The sequence below is a fragment of the Zalophus californianus genome, chromosome 14 (assembly GCF_009762305.2).
Source record: "Zalophus californianus isolate mZalCal1 chromosome 14, mZalCal1.pri.v2, whole genome shotgun sequence".
In the NCBI taxonomy this organism is placed as follows: Eukaryota; Metazoa; Chordata; class Mammalia; order Carnivora; family Otariidae; genus Zalophus; species Zalophus californianus.
In genome coordinates, this window is record NC_045608.1 from 46141503 (window position 1) to 46161323 (window position 19821).

The 19821-nt window shown below is 46.3% G+C and overlaps 1 protein-coding gene across 2 annotated transcripts in view; it reads right to left on the reverse strand.

Annotated features, from left to right (window-relative positions):
* The window catches only part of NPC1 (NPC intracellular cholesterol transporter 1), a 48430-nt gene that overhangs the window by 15612 nt on the left and 12997 nt on the right, over positions 1-19821 (reverse strand). For both annotated transcript variants that reach the window (XM_027575950.2, XM_027575952.2), the window contains exons 2-11: positions 18316-18438; positions 17573-17679; positions 15397-15572; positions 12377-12544; positions 11557-11806; positions 9064-9137; positions 8153-8523; positions 7066-7292; positions 4015-4115; positions 1370-1472 (exon numbers count right to left, since the gene is read on the reverse strand). In XM_027575950.2, coding sequence (XP_027431751.1) covers positions 1370-1472; positions 4015-4115; positions 7066-7292; positions 8153-8523; positions 9064-9137; positions 11557-11806; positions 12377-12544; positions 15397-15572; positions 17573-17679; positions 18316-18438 — 1700 coding nt within the window. The remainder of the gene's footprint in view (positions 1-1369; positions 1473-4014; positions 4116-7065; positions 7293-8152; positions 8524-9063; positions 9138-11556; positions 11807-12376; positions 12545-15396; positions 15573-17572; positions 17680-18315; positions 18439-19821) is intronic.

Genomic DNA, 19821 nt, shown 5'->3' on the forward strand with positions numbered 1-19821 from the left:
TAAGAACTCTTATAATTTAACAGTAAAAATACAGATAGTTCAGTTAAAAATGGACATAGGAAGAGTTATATGGATGGCCAGCAAGCACAAGAAAAGATGCTTGAAATCAGGAGCCATCAGGGAAATGCAAATGAAAACCACACTGAGATACCACCTCACACCCACTAGGATGGCCAGAACCAAAGGGTCACATAAAAAGTGTTCACGAGGATGTGGAGAAACAGGGCCCCTCACACAGGCTGCTGCGAGTGTAAAACGGTGCAGCCACAGTGGAAAATAATCTGGCAATTCTTCAAAGAGTTACCATATGACCCAGCAATTCTACTCCTAGGTATATATCCAAGAGAAATGGAAACGTATTAAAGTTCACACAAAAACGTGTATATGAATGTCTTACAGAGACATTATTCATAATGGCCAAAAGGTAGGAACCACCCAAATGTGCATCAGCTAATGATGGATAAAAATGAGGCATATCCCCAGGATGAAACATTATGCAGCCATAAAAAGGAATGAGGTACTGATACATGCTGTAACTTGGGTGAACCCTGGAAACACGCTACGTGAAAGAAGCCAGACACAGGAGTCCACGTATATGCTTCCATTCATGTAAATGTCCAGAATACAGTATCATACGGAGACGGAAAGCAGATCAATGGGTGCGCAGGGCTGGGAGGTGGGAGGGTGAGGATGGGGGGTGGGAGCTAAAGAAGATGGGGTTTCTTCTTGAGATTAAAAAACAAAAAAGTTCTCAAATTCACTGTGATATGTGTGCATATCAATGAATACACTAAAAGCTACTGGATCACTCTTTAATTGGGTGAAATGTCTGGTATGGGATTCATATTCCAACAAAGCTGTTAAAACAAAAAGCACTGCAAGGTATAAAGGGTCAAAGTGTTCTGTCCTCCTCAGCTCTCTGTCCTATGCTCTAGGGGTTCCAGGGTTAACGATTAACGATTTCCCGGGGCCCGTGCTTGAGATTTTTCTAGGGATGGACATATATTTCCCTAGACACGCTGAATGCAGCTTTTATGTCCTTCATCTGGAATCATCTATTCACCTATCTTTAGTGACCGCAGGATTTCCTACCGTGCGTGTCCCTTACTAATGTGCACCCAGCTTGCTCCCGGCAGCTTGCTGTGAGAGAGGGGTGGTGAACGCGAGGTAGACTTTCGCATTCCTGTGCAGGGATTATCTAGTCACACAACGTTTATGGATGAACTGTCTTACAGACTTTTTTCTTAGCATCATTAGTACCAAGTGGGAAAAAAATGACTCAGATCTGCTGTTGGTTAATTTAGCTGAACGAAGTTTCAGTGCATGCTGTTAGCGCCCAGCTTCCCACAGAACAAAGACAGCAACTCACTCTTTCTCCCAGGCCTGGGCCCTCTGGAGCTTCTCTGTATCGTTGTAGTAATTATTGACAGGAAAGGTAATCACAAGGGCTGTGGCATTATTGTAGTTTTGATCTAGAATGGGAAAAACGGGACATCCAGAAGATGAGAAGCAGGCAGAAAATTAGATAAACATGACGGAAAAGCCCGAGACCACGAGGTGACTGGTTTCTCATGGGGGCTGCAGTCTATGCTCTAAGAACAAAAACCTGTTCACTGACGCAGTGTCTGTGCAGCTCAGCTACGGAATAGAAAGGATGTTCTAGAATCTGACATGGGCAGTTTCACTCAGGATGAGTAACTTCTTTTTTTAACTATGTAGCCTGCGCATGGTAAAGACTTCAAGCAGGAGGGCGATCCCTGTAGACTCCCCTTCCCCAGTCCGTTCTACGCTTAGTTCTCTTCCCCACCATCTGAACTATTTCCAGAAACACTCCATGCATGCTCAAGCAAACACACATATTCTTGACCTTTCCTTTTTTTTTAAATATACAGTTTTCTATAAATATTTATATAGTTTAATATACACATACAGTTTTAAAGATTTCATTCATTTATTTGTGAGAGAGAGCACGCACGCACGTGCACAAGCAGGGGGAGCGGCAGGCAGAGGGAGAAGCAGGCTCCCCGCGGAGCAGGGAGCCCGATGCGGGACTCGATCCCAGGACCCCGGGATCATGACCTGAGCCGAAGGCAGACGCCCAACTGACTAGCCACACGCTGTTCTGCACATTACGTTTTTTAATTTGTATCTTGGAGATGGTTCCATTTTAGGACATAAAGAGCTTCTTTTTTCCTGCTGTATCTTATTTTCTAGTATAATTTAACCAATCTCCAGATGATGGACATTTTTGCAATTTTTAAAATTATACACAAAAGTACTACAAAGAATAACCTGGGAAATACTTTTCATGTGTAAAGTACGTATTTGGAGAATCAATTCTTGTAAGTACAAGCACTGAATCAAAAGGTATGTGCAATTGTAATTTTGATAAATTCCCCCAAACTGCCCTTCAAAGAGGCTATCCTCTTTTTCATTTCTTTATTCAGCAAGACATTTACTGAGGTCTTGCTTCGTGCCAGGCATTAATTACGTTAGGTACTCTGGATATGTATCAGTGAACAAAAGAGGAAAATCCCTGCCTTCCTGGAGCTTACATTCTAGGAACCATTTACACTCCTGCCAACGATGGGGTCCCTATCATGTTCGCCCACAGAGGGTTTATCAAACTCTTAGGTCTTTGCCCCTGTGTTAGGTACAAAGACTGAAGTGAGGTGCATTTCACTATCTAGGAGTGAGGTTAGGCATTTCCCCCATATAATGAATAGCCCTGTGTATTTGTTCTTTTGTTAACTTTCATATGGCTTTGCCTACTTTTCTTCTGGGTTGCTGGTCTTTTCTTTTCTTCACAAGAGCCCTTTATATATTAAGGACACGCTATCCATTATGTGTACTGTTTTTAGTCCCCCTCTGGTTTAGCTGCCCCCCCCTTTTTTTTAAAGTTTATGATGCTTCATTTCCACATAGGAATTTTAAATTCTTACGTAGTCAAATTCATCAATGTTTCCTTTTGTGGCTTCTGGGTTTTTTGTGCCTCACTTAGAAAATGCCTTCTCCATTTTAAAATTATTTCTGAAAATTCCTCCTGTATTTTCTTCTAGATCTTTAACAGCTTCACTTCTTATACATCTGTTTTTGACACATCTGGAGTTTATGTGGATGGAATAAGGTAGAGATCAAATTTAATTTTGATGGTTGTGGCTCACCAGTTGGTGACACCATCTTTTCCCCACGGATCAGAAGTGGCATTTTATGAGGCAGAGTAAAATTTAAATATAGATAGGACTTATCCCCTCCTACTGGGTGAGGAGAACAACATCTAATTGGCCTCTTCCTTGAGCTGGAGAAAAACCTGTCGAGCTGCCTCTAATTAGGCTTCTGATGCCAAAGGTGTCACCTGAATCACGGCCCCACCATACCTGGTACAGTCTGTTCTAGGTGCTACAGGAATCAACCAGCAAAGAGCAAACCCACTGCCCCCCCCCCCCGCCCCTACAGAAGTGTCTCAATTCTTAACCAACTGGTTTAGGAAGAAAACACAGAACAACTTTGTTTCTTTTTTCCCATATCTCACCTTATTATATCACTCCCATCACAGTTTTTTGCTGTTGTTGTTTTTTAAGATTTTATTTGAGAGCGTGAGAGCACAAGCAGGGTGACTGGCAGGCAGAGAAAAAGGGAGAAGCAGGTTCTCTGCTGAGTAGGGAGCCCGACACGGGGCTCAATCCCGAAGGCAGACACTTAACTGACTGAGGCACCCACGTGCCCCACAGATGTTCTTAACCTGAGGTCCACGGACTCCCTAAGGGTTCCCTGAACTCCTTGAAATTGAACAATGAGTTATGTGGAGGTGCACAATTGCAATATTCTGGTGAAAAATCCTTGGCTTTTGACAGCTTCCCAAAGTGTGCATCATCTACTTCTTTTAAACCCAGAAGAAAATCCAAAGCCAAAGCCCAAAGCAAGCCTACACTTGGGGTAATTACCACTTGACTCTTAGTGACAGAACCAAGACTACTTTATCTAATAGGAAAAGCAGAAGCTTCTCTTACTTACCGTCATAGCCTCCTAACACAAGCCACGGGAACACTGGCCCACCAAACGTACCCAGGCAAGGATCATGGAGCAAACTGGTATCATTCAGAGAGGCAGGAGCCCTGCGAAGTGGTTTAGAAAACACCTCCCAGTTAGAAACAAGCCTCAAGACATCACAGAGACCTAAACATTTACACAACAAACAGTTAAAGACGCCGATGATATCCTAAGCACCACGTGGGCCCTGTGGTTCCTTAGGTGAGTAATGCGGTCCAGCACTTGACTCTGGGAGCCAGACTCACTGAGCCAGAGGCAGGCCAACCCAGCACGATGCGGTCGGTATGGCACAGCGCACGGCGCACACGGGAACAGAGCTCACGCGGTGCACGGCGCAGACGAGGCAGCAGCTAACACACACAGAAGACTGCCACCAAAAAGGGGAGGCTGTATGGAAGCAGGTCTCTAAGGCTGGGGGGGCTTCACCCGGGCGGGGGGGGGGGGTGAGGGTGCTCTTACAACCGCAACATGGGAAGAGAAGAAAGAACGAGAACAGGGACGTGGGAGAAGAGAGCAACAAGATGGCCGTGTGAGGAGCCACACCAAGTCCTGTCTAGAGCACGGGGCGCCTACGAAGGGGAGGACTTCTGAGGGAAGGGACAGGGCTGGAAAGGGTGAGGGACAGACAATGAACAAAAGGATTAAGTGCCCTGCTGCATGGCTTGGATTATTACCCTTCAGACACCGGGGAGCAATTAGAGACCTGGGGGAAAAGGGTGTCATGAGCTGTTTTACACAGATAACTCAGGTGGTAAAATGGAAGAAGGTCTAGGAGTGGGGCGGAAAGGGAAGCAAAAGCCCACAGACCAGTCAGGTTCGTGCAAGGGTCCAGGCAAGGGTGGTGCCGTGAAGACAGCCAGTGGGGGGACCAGCATTCCAGAGCACATCCTGAGCCAGACCTCTGCTGGGCACTCAGGACGGTTCTCACAGATGACCCGAAGCTTGGCCCTTCAGAGCCCGTGGCTGATGGGCTCCGACTGGAGGTCAGGCCACCCGCGTGGGGCAAACAGGCTGCAGGGCCGCAACCAGAAGCCAAGTCCCATCAGCCCACACATGGGGCCCTGCCACCACATCATGGATTTGAGAGCTCATCCAGAGGCTAAAATCCATAAGAATTACATAAAGGGAGGTGAGGATGAGGAAGGATGCAGAGATACAGCCTCGAGTTGGAGTTACTGGTAGATGTTGGTGCCATCACACAATACAGGGGATACGGGGGAAGAAGGAGGTCCGTGCTTGGTTCTGGGTGCGGGTTTGCCAGGCCCGCAGGACCTCTGGGGGAAAAGCCGACGAAAAGCTGGGGAGGGAGGTGAGAGCCAGAGACACAGAAGAGCAAACAAAGATCTGCCGGTGGGAGCGAAGTGGCCCACAGCAGCATTTCTGCACCGACCTGAACCCATCTCCCCTCGGATAAAACACTAGTCTCCTGCATCATCCTCTCTGCCAAAATTTTGTTGACTTCCATTTTGTAAGACAGGAAGTAAACAGCTTTTCCCTTTAAATATAAAAATTGAAGAATATTAATTTTTCAATTTTCAAACTGCCCATGGCCGCCCTGTACCATCTATCCTGTGGAGAACGCTGGTTTAGCGTATACGGGCATACCGTTACTGTTTTATGAAATAGAGCAAATGCAGCCTAAGTACCTCAAGATCACATCCCAGTAACAAAAACAGAACAGAGCTTAAGGCCACCAGATCAGACGAGATGTCAGAGTGGCTGGCTCCAGAGATGTGGTTAGTTGACAGCACACTCAAAAATGACAAGGAATAGGGGCACTGGATGGCTCAGTCGGCTGAGCATCCGACTCCTGGCTTTGGCTCAGGTCATGATCTCAGGGTTGTGGGATCGAGCCCAATGTCTGGCTCCACGCTCAGCGGGGACTCTGCTCGAAAGGGTCTCTCTCTCTGCACCTCCCCTGACTCGCGTGTACACTCTCGTCCTCTCTAAAATACACAAAAAATCTTTTTCAAAAAAATGACAAGTAATAATTTCTCTGTCCCCAAAGTGACCCAACAGCCATAGTGGCTGTTTGACTGGCTGAACAAATGTCTCCAGGCCACGTGAGGGCACTCAGCGACAGCAGGCCTATCAAGTGCAGGCTGCTCTCCCCGCCATGGGCACAGACTTAAACATCACGTCACAGTCACCAAGCACTGTGACTAATGCAAATGATAACCGCAGCCTGCCCAGCTAGATGGGCCTCCAATGCGAAGCCGCCTCAGCATCCTCCAGTCTGAACTGCACACCAATCTTACCCTCACTTCTCAAGGGGACACTGCACATTTTCGTTATTTTTGAGAGAGAGAGAGAGAGAGAGTGTGTACATGAATGCGTGAGAGGGGCGGAGGGAAAGGAAGAGTCTCCAGCAGACTCCACGATGAATGTGGAGCCTGACGTGAGGCTTGTTCTCACAACCCCAAGATCATGACCTGACCTAAACCAAGAGCCGGAAGCTTAACAGACTGAGCCACCCAGGTGCCCCAACATTTTAAAAACAATTTGATATCATGGTATAAATTCATATTTTTAAGACAAGAAAAAGCACTACAGGCTTCTGTTTTTGTACTACGATACCACTGGTGGTATGGCAGATGCATCTATGTGTTATCATTCCAGGCATGAGTTAAAGGCTCAGTTTATACACTATGAACACTCCCACCCCAGGACCTTTGTACTTGCTGCCTGTGTACTTGGAACACTTTTCCCTCCAATATTCACAGGTTCCCTCCTCTCCTTTCCGTGTGAGCAGGTGTCCACTCCATCTAAAGCGGCACACCCCCACTGCACTCATCTCCTTGCCGGGCTTAACTTCTCCAAAGCTCTCATCTCTACCTGGCACGAGCATGCATCTATTTATTCAGTGTCAGTCTCCCTGCATTCAAACGTGTGCTTCGCGGAGCATGGACATGCTGTGTGCTTGCTGCCGGGTCTCTGGCACCAACAACCGTGTGTAGCGACAGCAAATGCTCCCAGGTCAGTGGGATGAATGAATGAACATCTCCCGCCACGTACCGTACACAGTATAGCAAGTGCGTGTGGTAATCGGCATACACAAAGAAGTCATCGCCTATTTTGTGGTCCAGCATGGAATGGCTGTTCTGGAAGTAATTTAACACGCTCATAATGGTGCAGTTCTTGTTATAGGGTGAGAGGGGGGCCACGCAGATGTCTTCAAGTGTCACGGTCTCGTTGTTATAAAATGCAGTGATGTTTTCAATGGTGGTTTGTAAGTCCAGGACCTGAAGATTTTAAAAACAAATCCAGAAACACATCAGATTTCTCTCAGATTGTGACTAATTATTGCCCTGACAGGTCAGAAGATAAAAAGTATTTGGGGAAAATGCTTCCTCACGCAAGGGAGAGGACTAAGACGTGCTGTGGTAACATGTCTGACAGCACCAGGAGCCCCCTTCTTAGAGACAGCTAGCTGGGAGAGAGACCCTGCTGAGAGGCGTCCGAGAGGTGGGAGGGAACACTGTCTGTCACCAGGACAGAACTCAGTGCAGGACACACAAACATCCCCCCTTCCCTCCATAGATAGAGTTCTCCAGGGCAAGTGTGACCAGGGAAAATGGGAAAGCTTCAAGGCCTCTGTAAGAGAACGGGATGGATCTCATTCCGAATGCACATCTTACCAAAGGCAGGCTGGGGCCCACATTCAGGCAATGATAAATTCATTCCTGCAGGGGGAGGTCAGCAGTAGCTCCTTCCTGGACCCCCAGCACAGCATAAGAGGCTTCATTCCTTGGGGTCCTGGCACATTACTTTTCAATTACCAAGGGAAAAATTTACTAAGGTAAATTATACATTCTGCTTCAATAGAGAAATGTTCGTCTCAATTTCAAGAAAGAAGCCAGCCCTGCTATATGAAGTAAATACACAAGCAGCCTACAGGCAATTTCTCATTAAGTTCAAAATCCACTGTTTACTTTCTTGAAAAAGTAAACGAAAAACACCTTTCCTTTTTCACTGTTGAGATTTTCAAGCTTTCCCACTACGTTCAGCCTCATTCTGACATCAGGTAGAACTGGTCCACATGGAAAAGCCAGTTAGCACACCCTTGGGCTCCTGGGACTGATTTCTGCTAAGAGCACATTACCTGGTGCAAGATCCCTATGTCGAGCGGGGGCCCGAAGGGCACATCGGATCCTGAGGGGTACGGCTGGTAAGTGTGCACACTGGTGTTGGGGGCCTGGATGATGAGCTGCTCCGTGCGGAAGAAGGGCCCAAAGTGTGTGTCAAAGTATTCTTTCTCCAGGCGTGCCTGGCTGCCGGGGGCGGACCACAGGTCCACTGGGTTGGTGGTGACCCGGACAAACACCAGGCCTGACGAACAGGCGGCAATGAAGGCCAGGGAGAAGATGATGATGCAGTCTGGGTTTCGGATGCAGAAAGAGCCCCACTGGGAGAAGAGCCGCCTCAGATAGCCCTCGAATGCCGCACCGAGTGCGTCGCAGCAGGACGCCTCCCCTGGAAGAGCGGGAGAGGAAGGGAGGATGGAGGTTAAGAGCCAAGCCATTCCTGAAAGTCGGAACAGGGAAAGCGTTAGCTACTGCCACATGCGCAGGCACTGTGCCTGCAGCGGGGGTGGCACGGGATCCCCCCCACCCCGACCCTCAGCACCTACCTGCTCAGGAAGCCACCCTGCTTGCCTGCCCACTGTGACAGCCGTCCCCACCCGCCCAAGGAACGATGCTCGCTCAGGGGCACAGTGCTCTGAGCACTCTGTCCACAGCGGTTCCCATCCAGCTTTGTGGCTACACCTGTTCTCTGCTTGTTCCACCAGCCCCCCAACCCCCCAGCTCTTAACCCCCATGCCTAAGTATCCTACTACGGTTACTCAGTACTTGTTTCCGTGTGCCAGCCCAGCCAGGACCAGTCTGTCTGGATCACAACCGTGTCCTTGACATGAGCACACTGCCTGGCCCAGAACCGGGGCACAGACACTTGCGGAGGAAACCAACACTCGAGCCCACACACTCCTAACCGTGTAAGTACAGATGCGCCTACCTTTGTCACTGGCATTTACAGAGAAAGCGATGTTGCTATCAATGGGCGTGTACTCGGAGACAAAATAGTGCTTTCTGAAAAATAAAAGCACGTAAGTAGTATCAGTGGACCTCCGACATAATGAGGCTGTTTTTCTAACAGTCCTGCAACCCCATTAAAAGCTTACTTCCTCATTCGGTCCTCTTCCCCCTGAGCCGCTGCCTCCCCACCACCCGCAGGTTCCCTTGCTCTTGTCCTGCTCACCAGTCTCAGGAGAAAATTTAAGAAGGTATTTTTTTTGGGAGGATTTATTTATCTGAGAGAGAAAGTGCAAGAGAAAGCGTGAGCACAGAGACAGGGGGAGGGGCAGAGGGAGAGAAACTTAAGCAGACTCCACACTGAGGGCGGAGCCCGATGCGGGGCTCGATTTCACGACCCTGAGGATCACGACCTGAGCCAAAATCAAGAGTCAGATGCTTAACCGACTGCACCACCCAGGCGTACCTAAGAAGGTATTTTAAAAAACAGATTAATAAAGGATAGTTTCACCTTGTAGCCTTCATTTAGGTTTAAAACTTTAGGTCCTTTAAAAGCAGCGAACACTACGCTGCAGCGGCAATTTGCATACCTAGTGCCTAGAGTATAACATCAGTCTGCATCAGTCTACAACACAGGGAACCATGGCTCCCTGTGGAAGAGGTGGATTCCAGGGCTGGGGCAGGGAAAATACAAGATGAGTCTGGAACATCTTGTGATTCCAGAAACTAAGTACACGCTTGAGAAAGGTGGGGCATGTTAAAAACAAAACAAAACAAAACACAGGAGTCAACCAGAAGGCGCTTTCAATGGTTAAAACTGGAAAACTCTGAGCAACAAAACAAAGGACAGTGTTGCGTAGAGCCGACAAAACTAAAAAAAAAAAAAAAAGTCCATGATATAAATATAATTGAATCAATAATGAAGTAGAGCAGGAAGGATAACTGTGTATACAGAGTAAGTCCAACTCGTAAAGGTAGAAGAAATACAACCAAACCACCAAACCACCATCACGCAAACACCACAGTAGTAACCACTGCAGACAAGAGCCACCAGTGGAGGGCGCCTGGGTGGCTCAGATGGTTAAGCCTCTGCCTTCGGCTCAGGTCATGATCCCAGGGTCCTGGGATCGAGTCCCGCATCGGGCTCCCTGCTCAGCAGGGAGTCTGCTTCTCCCTCTCCCTCTGCCTCTCCCCCTGCTTGTTCTCTGTCTCTCTCGCAAATGAATAAAAAAAAAAAAAAAAAAAAGAGCCACCAGTGGATGCTACAATCAGTGGACAGTTTTAGGAGAAACAAGGTATCAGCCCAGTTTTAACCTATCTCCCTTAAGATATTGATCAACTCCAAAGGGAGAAGCCGCAGTTCTACAGGAGAAAAACCCAGCAGACACCCTCGTCCCCCAGTAACCAAAGTTAGTATCACCAGTGCAGAGACCTACCGAGATTGTGTAGCCACGAAACGAGAGGCTGACAGAGACGCATCACTTCTCTGATACTCTTGTCACAAACACAGAACCTCAATCTGATCGTGAGATCAGATAAAGATCTGATCAGATAAAGCCTGAGGGACATTCTACAAAATAACTGCCCAGTACTCAGCAAAAGTGTCAAGGTCATAAAAAAATTCCAGAAAATCCGTCACGCACTGGGGGAAAGTAATGAACAGGTGAATGTGGAGTGGGGTCCTAAAGAGAACAAGGGCAGCAGAGGAAGGTCTTCCTGGTGATATCTGAACAAAGTGTGTGCTTTAGCTAATACTACTACACCGTCATTTTTGTGTTTCTGGTAATTACATACTGCGAGTGACGTAAGTTCCTAACATTAGGGGAAGCTGCATAAAGGATGCATATAAATTCTATTTTTGCACCTTCCTGGTAAGTCTAACATTATTTCAAAACAAAAAGTTAAAGCAAATGTACTTCCTAATCAAGATGCGAATATCTAAAAGGACTGCAGACAGTACTGCATTTAATTAGCTTTGAATCAGATTCAGCTCTGAAGACTTTCTGTTAAAGAATGGGTGGGTAATGCACAGTGCTTTAAAAATCACTTATCGCGGGTGCCTGGGTGGCTCAGTCGGTTAAACGTCTGCCTTCGGCTCAGGTCATGATCCCGGGGCCCTGGCATCGAGCCCCGCAGCGGGCTCCCTGCTCCGCAGGAAGCCTGCTTCTCCCTCTCCCACTCCCCCTGCTTGTGTTCCCTCTCTCACTGTGTCTCTCTGTCAAATAAATAAATAAAACCTTAAAAAAAATAAAACTCACTCGTTTTGAATAAATCAATGAAACCAACTTCAAATGTTCAAATGTCTAACCAGGTCTTTGACTGCTTACTAATTAACTATAGGACATAAGCAATCATGGAGCGTATTCACGTGATGCTTGTTTCTTGATTTAATTAATCAAGGACTGCCAGGCAAAAGCTGGAAGTGCCACTTGGATCACCTTGCTCTTCTCACCCTGGGGATCACATAACTGCTCACCTGTAGCACCACACGGCAAAAAATGCTCCAAAAAACACGAGCAAGAACACCATGTAGGTGGTCCACATGACGACGTACATGGCGTCCAGGCCCAAGAGTCTCCAGGGAGCCGGAGTGGGCGGCGGCTGGGGCTTGGGGCCACACACGGCCGAGCAGTCCTGGCAGCTGCACGGCCCCGTGACTTCGTCCACAGACTCATCACAGCCCTTGGTGGCATTGTTCATGGGCTCCATCCCATGGGCCGGAAGATCTGCAGGGAGGATGGGCTTGAGTGAATAGCTCAGTAAAACAAATGACACAGTTTGCATTCAATGATATTGAAACCCAGTGACAGAGCACACTGATGACACACGGACCACCACCGTCAGAGCAAAAAGGATCAGAGGCTTCCATTTGATCACAAGATGTTTTGCTGCCTTGTCCTGTAAAAGTCTGAGTTCCTTCCAATAACTTCGGGCACAAGTCCCTGAGATTGGAGTACCCCACATTCCACGGTAAACCTCCATCAAGGAGTGAGTCTAACAGGATTGTGGGGCTCCTTAAAAGGCCTAATGCTCTGGCCTTTTTTAAAAAATACAAAACAAAAACCCAGGCTCATTCTTTCAATTGGGTAGCAGCACCTGAAGGCAATTCCTCCTCCTCCGTGCTCACTGCCAACCCCTAAATTAACCAGGGGTTGGGGAGAGAATGTTCTAGTTACCTCTCTCACTGGAGGCAAAGTCCAGGAACTAGTTATCTGAATTTGTTTATCTTCCTGTTGCAGATTAAGGTTCCTGGGCTCGAAAGCCACATCATAAATGCGCCAAACTTGGAAGTCTACCTGAGAAAATGGGTGTGATGGTGAAAGGCGCCTGGCCGTTGTCCTTATTGAACATGTACTCGATCCAGTTGGTAGCATTGCAGGCTTCGGCGTCCTTCCCACACAGGAGCCCCAGGGCTTTGTCATTACTCGAGGGGGCCTCCACGTCCCTGCAGGCGTTGTACATGGCTGGCAGAGGAAGGAGGGAAAACGGCTGAAACACCACATTGCTTTAGTCACTGGGGGAGAGCTTACAAAAGGTTCCTTAAATGCGGGTGCGGCCATCTGCACCGTGCTCACAAGTCATGGGCTGGTGGGCGAGACACAGTAAACACTCGGGGCAGGAGTGGAGATTACCCCTGACACAGACTTAACACCCTGCCCGTAATATGCGGGGCTAGATTCCAAGTAACTTAAACATAGAAAATACACAGGAAAGGCTTTACATCATCCCACGTAGCTCAGAGAATTTTTTTTTATAAATAAATAAAATCTTTTAAAAAAAGATTTATTTGAGAGAGAAAGGATGAGAGAGAGATTGAGAGGGGGGAGGGTCAGAGGGAGAAGCAGACGCTCCGCTGAGCGGGGAGTCCGATGCAGGACTCGATCCTAGGACTCCAGGATCGTGACCTGAGCCAAAGGCAGTCGCTTAACCAACTGAGCCACCCAGGCGCCCTCAGAGAAGTCTTATCACCACTGCAGAGATGAATGTAATAAGGCTGAGAAAGGAGAAATAAGACCCTTGGTGCCTTTTCAGTCAGTGAAATTGGTTCCAGAAATCTGAGGCAGGAAGCCCTGTGGCGGAGGAAACTGGTTTTAGGGCAGAGGCCACATGTGAATGACCTAATATGACCCTCTCTTTTGGCTCCATTTTAGTACACATAAAGACAACACACAACATATGGACAATGTCAATGACCTTTTGCACATAAAAAAGTAGCAGTAATGGGTCCTGTATTAACATTCATTTACCAGTCCCTACTGCAGAGGCCGCCTTCAGGCACACAGGCTTGAGCAGTGGCAACTAGAAAGGGCCCATCAGGTGACCCACCTCCAAATATCCATAAACCCTAACTGACCAATGGGCTACTTACAACCAGGCACAGTAACCAAAAAAGGGAGAATTCCATACTCGCCATACCTCCTCATCTTCCCCTTTAAAAACGGCCCCCACTCACTGCCTCATTGCAGACAGCCTCTCCTTGACTGTCCAGCCCGCCTTCCCTCCCCCACCCCCAGGTGTATTCAACAGACTTCTATCCCCTTTGCTCTGCCTCAGGTGATTTTTTTTTCACTGCCCGTGCCACCAGCTTCCAGCTTGTACTACATTTGAGGGCCCCCATCCGATCAAGAGACACCCCATTTAGACACCACACCTACTTGTTAGAAACTTCCCAGGATCTTCCTCCCTAAACTTTAAGGAGATACTTAATAAATTCATCGTGTTTTACTCTCACTCTTGAAACGCAGTTTGGGTAGAGTGACTTAGAACTATGATGATTCCATTGCCTTCTGGCCTCTGTCACTGCTGGTAAGAAAATCTCCAAATGACATTCTTTTAAAACGATTTCTATCTTTTATCTACTTCTTTTTAAGATACTTGTCTTTGGAGTTTTTACAGTTTTTCCATGCTATATTTACATATGGATTTTTTTTTAACAACTTTACTGAAATATAATTCACCTACAATTCACCTATTTGAAGTCCCCTGAATACCCTTCCTTATGAATACTCACCCTTCCTGAAGGTAAGCCACAACCTGAATTTGATGTTTAATCTTTCCTACGCAGGTGTGTATACTTTCATGATATGTTGTATCCACAGATACGCAGTACTATTTAATGTAAACAACATGCTACATATATTCTGCAACTTCAATTTAAGTCATTCAAGTGAGTGACATAATTCATACATTTTAAGTTTTAAGTATTCTATTATAGACTGTGACTATATGCTCCATTGTATTTATCCATTCTCCTCTTAGCATTTAGTGCCTCCAATTACTTATTTTTTATTTTTTAAAGATTTTATTTATTTATTTGAGAAAGAGAGCAAGCGAGCATGAGTTGGGGGAGGGGCAGAGGGAGAAGCGGACTCCCCTCTGAGTGCGGAGCCTGAGGCAGGGCTCAATCCCAGGACCCGGGGATCAGGACCTGAGCCCAAGGCAGACGCTCAACTGATGAGCCACCCAGGTGCCCCTATTTCTTTATTTTTTAATGGATTTCTTTTTTAACAATTCTTAAAGAATTGTTTTAGATTCACAGTAAAATCAAGCAATCTCCTATAACTCCTGCCTCAACACAAGCACAACCTCCCCACCATCAACAGCACCTGAGCGGTGCATTTGTTACAAATGAAGAACCTATGATAACACAACACTGTCACCCGAAGCCCATAGTCTATTTTAGGGTTCACACTAGGTGTAGTACATTCAATGAGTTTTGGTAAATGTATTATGACTTGAACCCACCATTACAGTATAAAACAAGCCTCACTGCCCTTAACATCCTTAACATCAGAACTCTTTCATTTCAGTCATTTTCAACAAATGCTAGATGGTCTTTGTCAGATTGTCCTAGGATTTCTAGGTGTTATAGATCTCTTTTTCCTGCTGGTAATGTGTTTCTTCTCTTCCCTTTCTCCCTTATGGTAATGTGTTCCTTCAGAGTCAAATCTCCCCTCCTCTACTTTACCCTTCCACACCCTCTTCTCAGGTTTTGCAAAAACTCGTGAAGTTACACAATTCACCTCCACTAGAAACAAAGTTCTAATGGCTTCCAAAATGTACAGAAATAAACTCGCACGCACTAAAAATTTCTATGTGGGAACTTAAAGTTAGGAAGGAGCTAAGCAAATACTTTAAAGAGATTGTTTTATGGGCTGTAGCTCAAGTCCTAGATACACATGAAGCAACAACTTGTGTTTCATGGCCAAGAGAATTAAAAATTATCATTTTCATACAGCTGACAACTGAAGGGAACAACTGAGTCCACTGTTGTGATACCAACTACAAAAAAAGAAATAATTAGAAGTTTACTCACCATTGGCAAAACTCTCTCCGACATAGTACTGTAATTCTTTTACGTTTGTTTTCGTCTGGTTTGTAACAGGATCAACATAATCTTCAGTTTCTGTAACATTCAGAAACTGACTTTGCCGGGGGCTACACGTCAGCTCGCAAAACAGGTTCATTAGGTTATAAAAACAGGATGGACATCTAAAGAAAAAGTAAACTGTATTTTGTCTGATCTCACAAACAGGGCCAGCAAAAACATGATTTACAATAAAGAACATTTAAAATTTATTATAAAGTGACAAATTACCTACAGACATCTTTAACCCAGCCATTCTAAACCTAAAATCAGAGATCTCTTTAAAAAACTGCCCTAATTACTACACATATGTTGTCAAGGTGTAATTTCAGAAAGAGAAAAATGCTTTTCTGAATTCTGTGCTTTGTAATTTATGGACATGTTTTGTGTTGAAGCTAAAGGGACTAAGGACCGTCACGCTGACAATTCTGATGAAGAAGAAAAACAAGGGAAAAATGAGATTCACACGTTAGAATGTTCACCTTCCTACTGAAGGGCTTTCTTCAAGCCCCAGGTAATCCCTTGGCCCTCTCTAAACACAAGAGGATTTCCCCAGGGCTTGAGAGGCTAAAGGACAGCGGTGGTGTTCTCCGGCCGTACGCACTACAGAAGCACACTACAAGCTGTCTGGTCTCCTTCAGGTTCATGGCTGAAGCTCCTAATGTTGACTTAATGGGTGGCAGAACTGTCTCCCCAGTTGGGTTCACTATTATCTGCAAAAGCTGCTGCTTCATTAGACCTGCATTCCCGCAGCACAACCAAATCGCAGTCACTCTTGACTCTGACCCCGTGCAGGTGCCAGGCAAGGTGGTCCCAGCCTTCAATGCCCCTGGTCTGGTGAGGGAGCAGACACGCACACTGACCCGCTTTCAGGAGTCCCGTGCTTTACCATGACAAGCACAGGAACCACAATCACACCATCCTAATGGAAACTGCTCCTGGGGTGCAGATTTCTACCACATTCTACAGATTACAAACTCTTGCCATGTTTATGCGTTTAATCTCCGCAATCATCAATTTCGACAGCTGCACAATATTCCTTAGCTTCTCATTATTTGCTATTAAAAATAGAGTGGATGACATGGGGAAAATCTGGTTATCTTCTGATCTTGGTTATCTTTATGTCCATAATGCCTCATCTAGAGTGGGTGCTAAATCAATGTATTCTGACTGAATGATGGTTCCATCAATATCCACTAGCCCTCCATGGGGTTAGATTAGATTAACCCCATGGTTAATCTAGACTGATTAGATTCTCAACTTTTTGATCTCCTATATGGTATGCTGTCCTGAAAGGACAGTTTAGGGGTGGTTTCCACCCAGTATTGCCAATTTAAACTTCTGGGAAGAAGCAGGGTTTCCTTAGTGGATGCCAACTATCCTGTCACCCGCCATCGTATGTGCACAGAGAAGGGCTTCTCCTCTTCCCATGTCCCGCCCACCCACCTTTATCAGGATGCTTCAGTGTGAAAAATTTAGAAAGATACCATGAGGTGCTATTCTACAGACCCCCACCAGCTTGTTCTGCACATCTTAGAATTGCTGAGTAAGCTTCAAGAAGAACACCTATCATGCAACCCTTTTCACGACCCTGGTCGTAGAGAATGGCCTGGACGGTGGACTAATTTTGACAAACCCAGCCACCTCTACCAGAACAATCTTGTTAACAGCTACCGAAGGCCAGCTCTAAGGACGACTGGGACTCTAGCATCTCATCTCACTGCAGGGGGAGAGAACCCCGTGCTAGCCAGGGGTGGGGAAGGGAGAACGGCCACACAGAGGACCTCTCGGAGGAGGGTCTTGGGTCACAGACATGACAGGACCACCAGAACAACCTCTCCTCCTCTGCACAGCACCCAGAGGCTCGAGAGTGAAAGGACCCACTCCACAGTGCAGACACCCTTGGGGCGGGGGGCGACCTAGAGGAAGTCCACGCCTCAGCTCTGCATGGAGCTGGGAAGAAAACGATGTCAGCCAACTTATTACTTTATCGTGATTTCTGAGAAGTCCTAAGATTGCTTTCTTGACATAACATGAAAACTAACTTTTAGGAGGAAATCAGAATGTCCCTGGTTAACAAGTGCTCCAAATCCGTTTTTGTGTGCGTGCTGGGCAGCCAGCCTACCTGGACAGAAACTGCAGGGGCAGCTGCAGGCTGTCTTTCAGGGTCCGCAGCTGCTGCACGTCACAGCACACACTGACGTTGTCAAAGAAGAGTCCTGGGCAGAGCTCCTTTTGGGTGAGAAAGCATGGTTATCACAGCAGAAAGTCAAATAAGGATACACATTCCCTCAATGAAATAAGGCAATTTTATTCACACAGTCCTTTTTTAGGTATGCAAAGGTAAACGTGTTTGCAAAGTTCTTGCAGGATTCTTGTAAAAGGTTTTCCAAATTTGGGGGCCCCTGGGTGGCTCAGTCAGTTAAGTGTCTGTCTTGGGCTCAAGTCATGACCTTCAGGGTCCTGAGATTGAGCCCGCGTCGGGCTCCCTGCTCAGCAGGGAGTCTGCTCCTCCCTCTCCCACTCCCCCTGCTTGTGTTCCCTCTCTCGCTGTGTCTCTGTCAGATAATAAATAAAATCTTAAAAAAAAAAAAAAGTTGCAAAGAGCAACATTTGAGGTACCAAGATCAGTCCCTAAATTGTAACCTGCTATGAGGAAACTATGAGAAAGGCAAAAAGTCAGCCCCAGAGAAATTCCAGCCCCAGAGTTATGTTATCTTCTGTGCCACTGTGTGCCCCAGCTAAGCATTTGGGATAAGACTTAAGCCTGTTAGTTTCAGCCCCACCCCACCGAGATATTTATGGGATAATTACAGAGGATCTTGGATTAGCATTTTGTGTTCCCAGTGCCTGGGACAACAAACTTACCTGCATTAAGTCATACCCGTCCTTTGGCAAGGGTTTTGGTGGCCCCGAGTACTGGCAGTTGTACCTCTTGTCTCCAGATGCAATTCCACACTCTCCATACCACACGCAGGACCATGCCAACACCTACAGAGCCGACACAAAATGCCATCCATCAGGGCCTCAAAGGCTAAAGGAAATTTCAACAGTGAAAGCACCAGTACAGGACCTTCCAACATTACCCGCAAAATGAAGTGGCAACAAGAGGCACGAGGTAGTTAACGTTTTAAAAAAATATTAATTAAAATAGACCAGATGCCCAAAATGGGCTTGTCAAGTCAGTGAGTGAAAAGAGGTCCTAAAATTATTTACATGATTTCTACTTCCTGCTAATTTGCTGATGAAAGGAAGCTCCCTGTAGGGACCACTAAGAATCAGTGTAGAGGAAAGAAAGCAAGATAGTATGTGAATCTGCAATTATTAAGGCACTATTTTTGTACATATGCATAAGAAACTATATAAGCTCCAAATAACGAAGGAACATTTCCATATATATTTAGGTTACTAATATCAGCACATCATGAGTAACATGAAAAGCAAAACCCGAAACACCAACAAACCCTAAGAAGGAACTATTCAAGAATAAACACCTCGTCCTCAAGATTTAAGTAGAAAGCAAGGCATGTGCTAACTTTAAGGAAAACCACCTCAGCAATCTCCAAAGAAAAATGTTCAACTCTTCGGTAGAGGTTTCTCAAGAGCCACTCATATTTCCCACATGAGAGTCACAAGGCTGTCAGAAAGTTCAGAAGGGGAGGAGGGTGCAGTGTGAATCAGTACGTCGGTGAGCCCGGCCACGCTGGCCAGGGCCACAGGCCGGCAGGGGCTTGCAATCCTCTGTCCCACAGGGAAACAAAAGCTATCAAGATGCAATCAGGACTCCCAAGGCACCTCATGGAAAAGCCATTAAAAAGAAATCTGAACAGAAACAACAGAGTGAATTCTCTCCAGCATAGTGGCACATGACCAACACATATGCGAGGAGGTCAGTCTGTCTGCTGGTCCCCAGCATCAAGATACAAATCTCACCACAGGCCCCTGAAATGCGAAAAAACAGTTGCAGGAGGCTGGGGTGTGTATGTGCGGGGAACTGAAGGGGTCAGGATTACTTCAAATTCATTCTTCAGATACTTTAAGATTGATTGATTGATTGATTGATTATTTATTTATTATTTATTTATTTGAGAGAGAGAGAGAGAGAGAGCGCAGGAAGGTCAGAGAATCCCAAGCAAACTCTGCGCTGACTGTGGAGCCTGCCATGGGGCTCTATCCCACAACCCTGAGATCACGACCTGAGCCGAAACCAAGAGTCAGATGCCTAGCCAACTGAGCCACCCCTCATTCTTCAGATATTTTAAAACAGAAACTATGACTTACTCCTATCTGGACTCATTAAAAGTCATATGTTTAGGTCACAAGGAAGGAAATTATACAAAGGAGGAAGTGACAAGTAGTCAACAATGCCACATA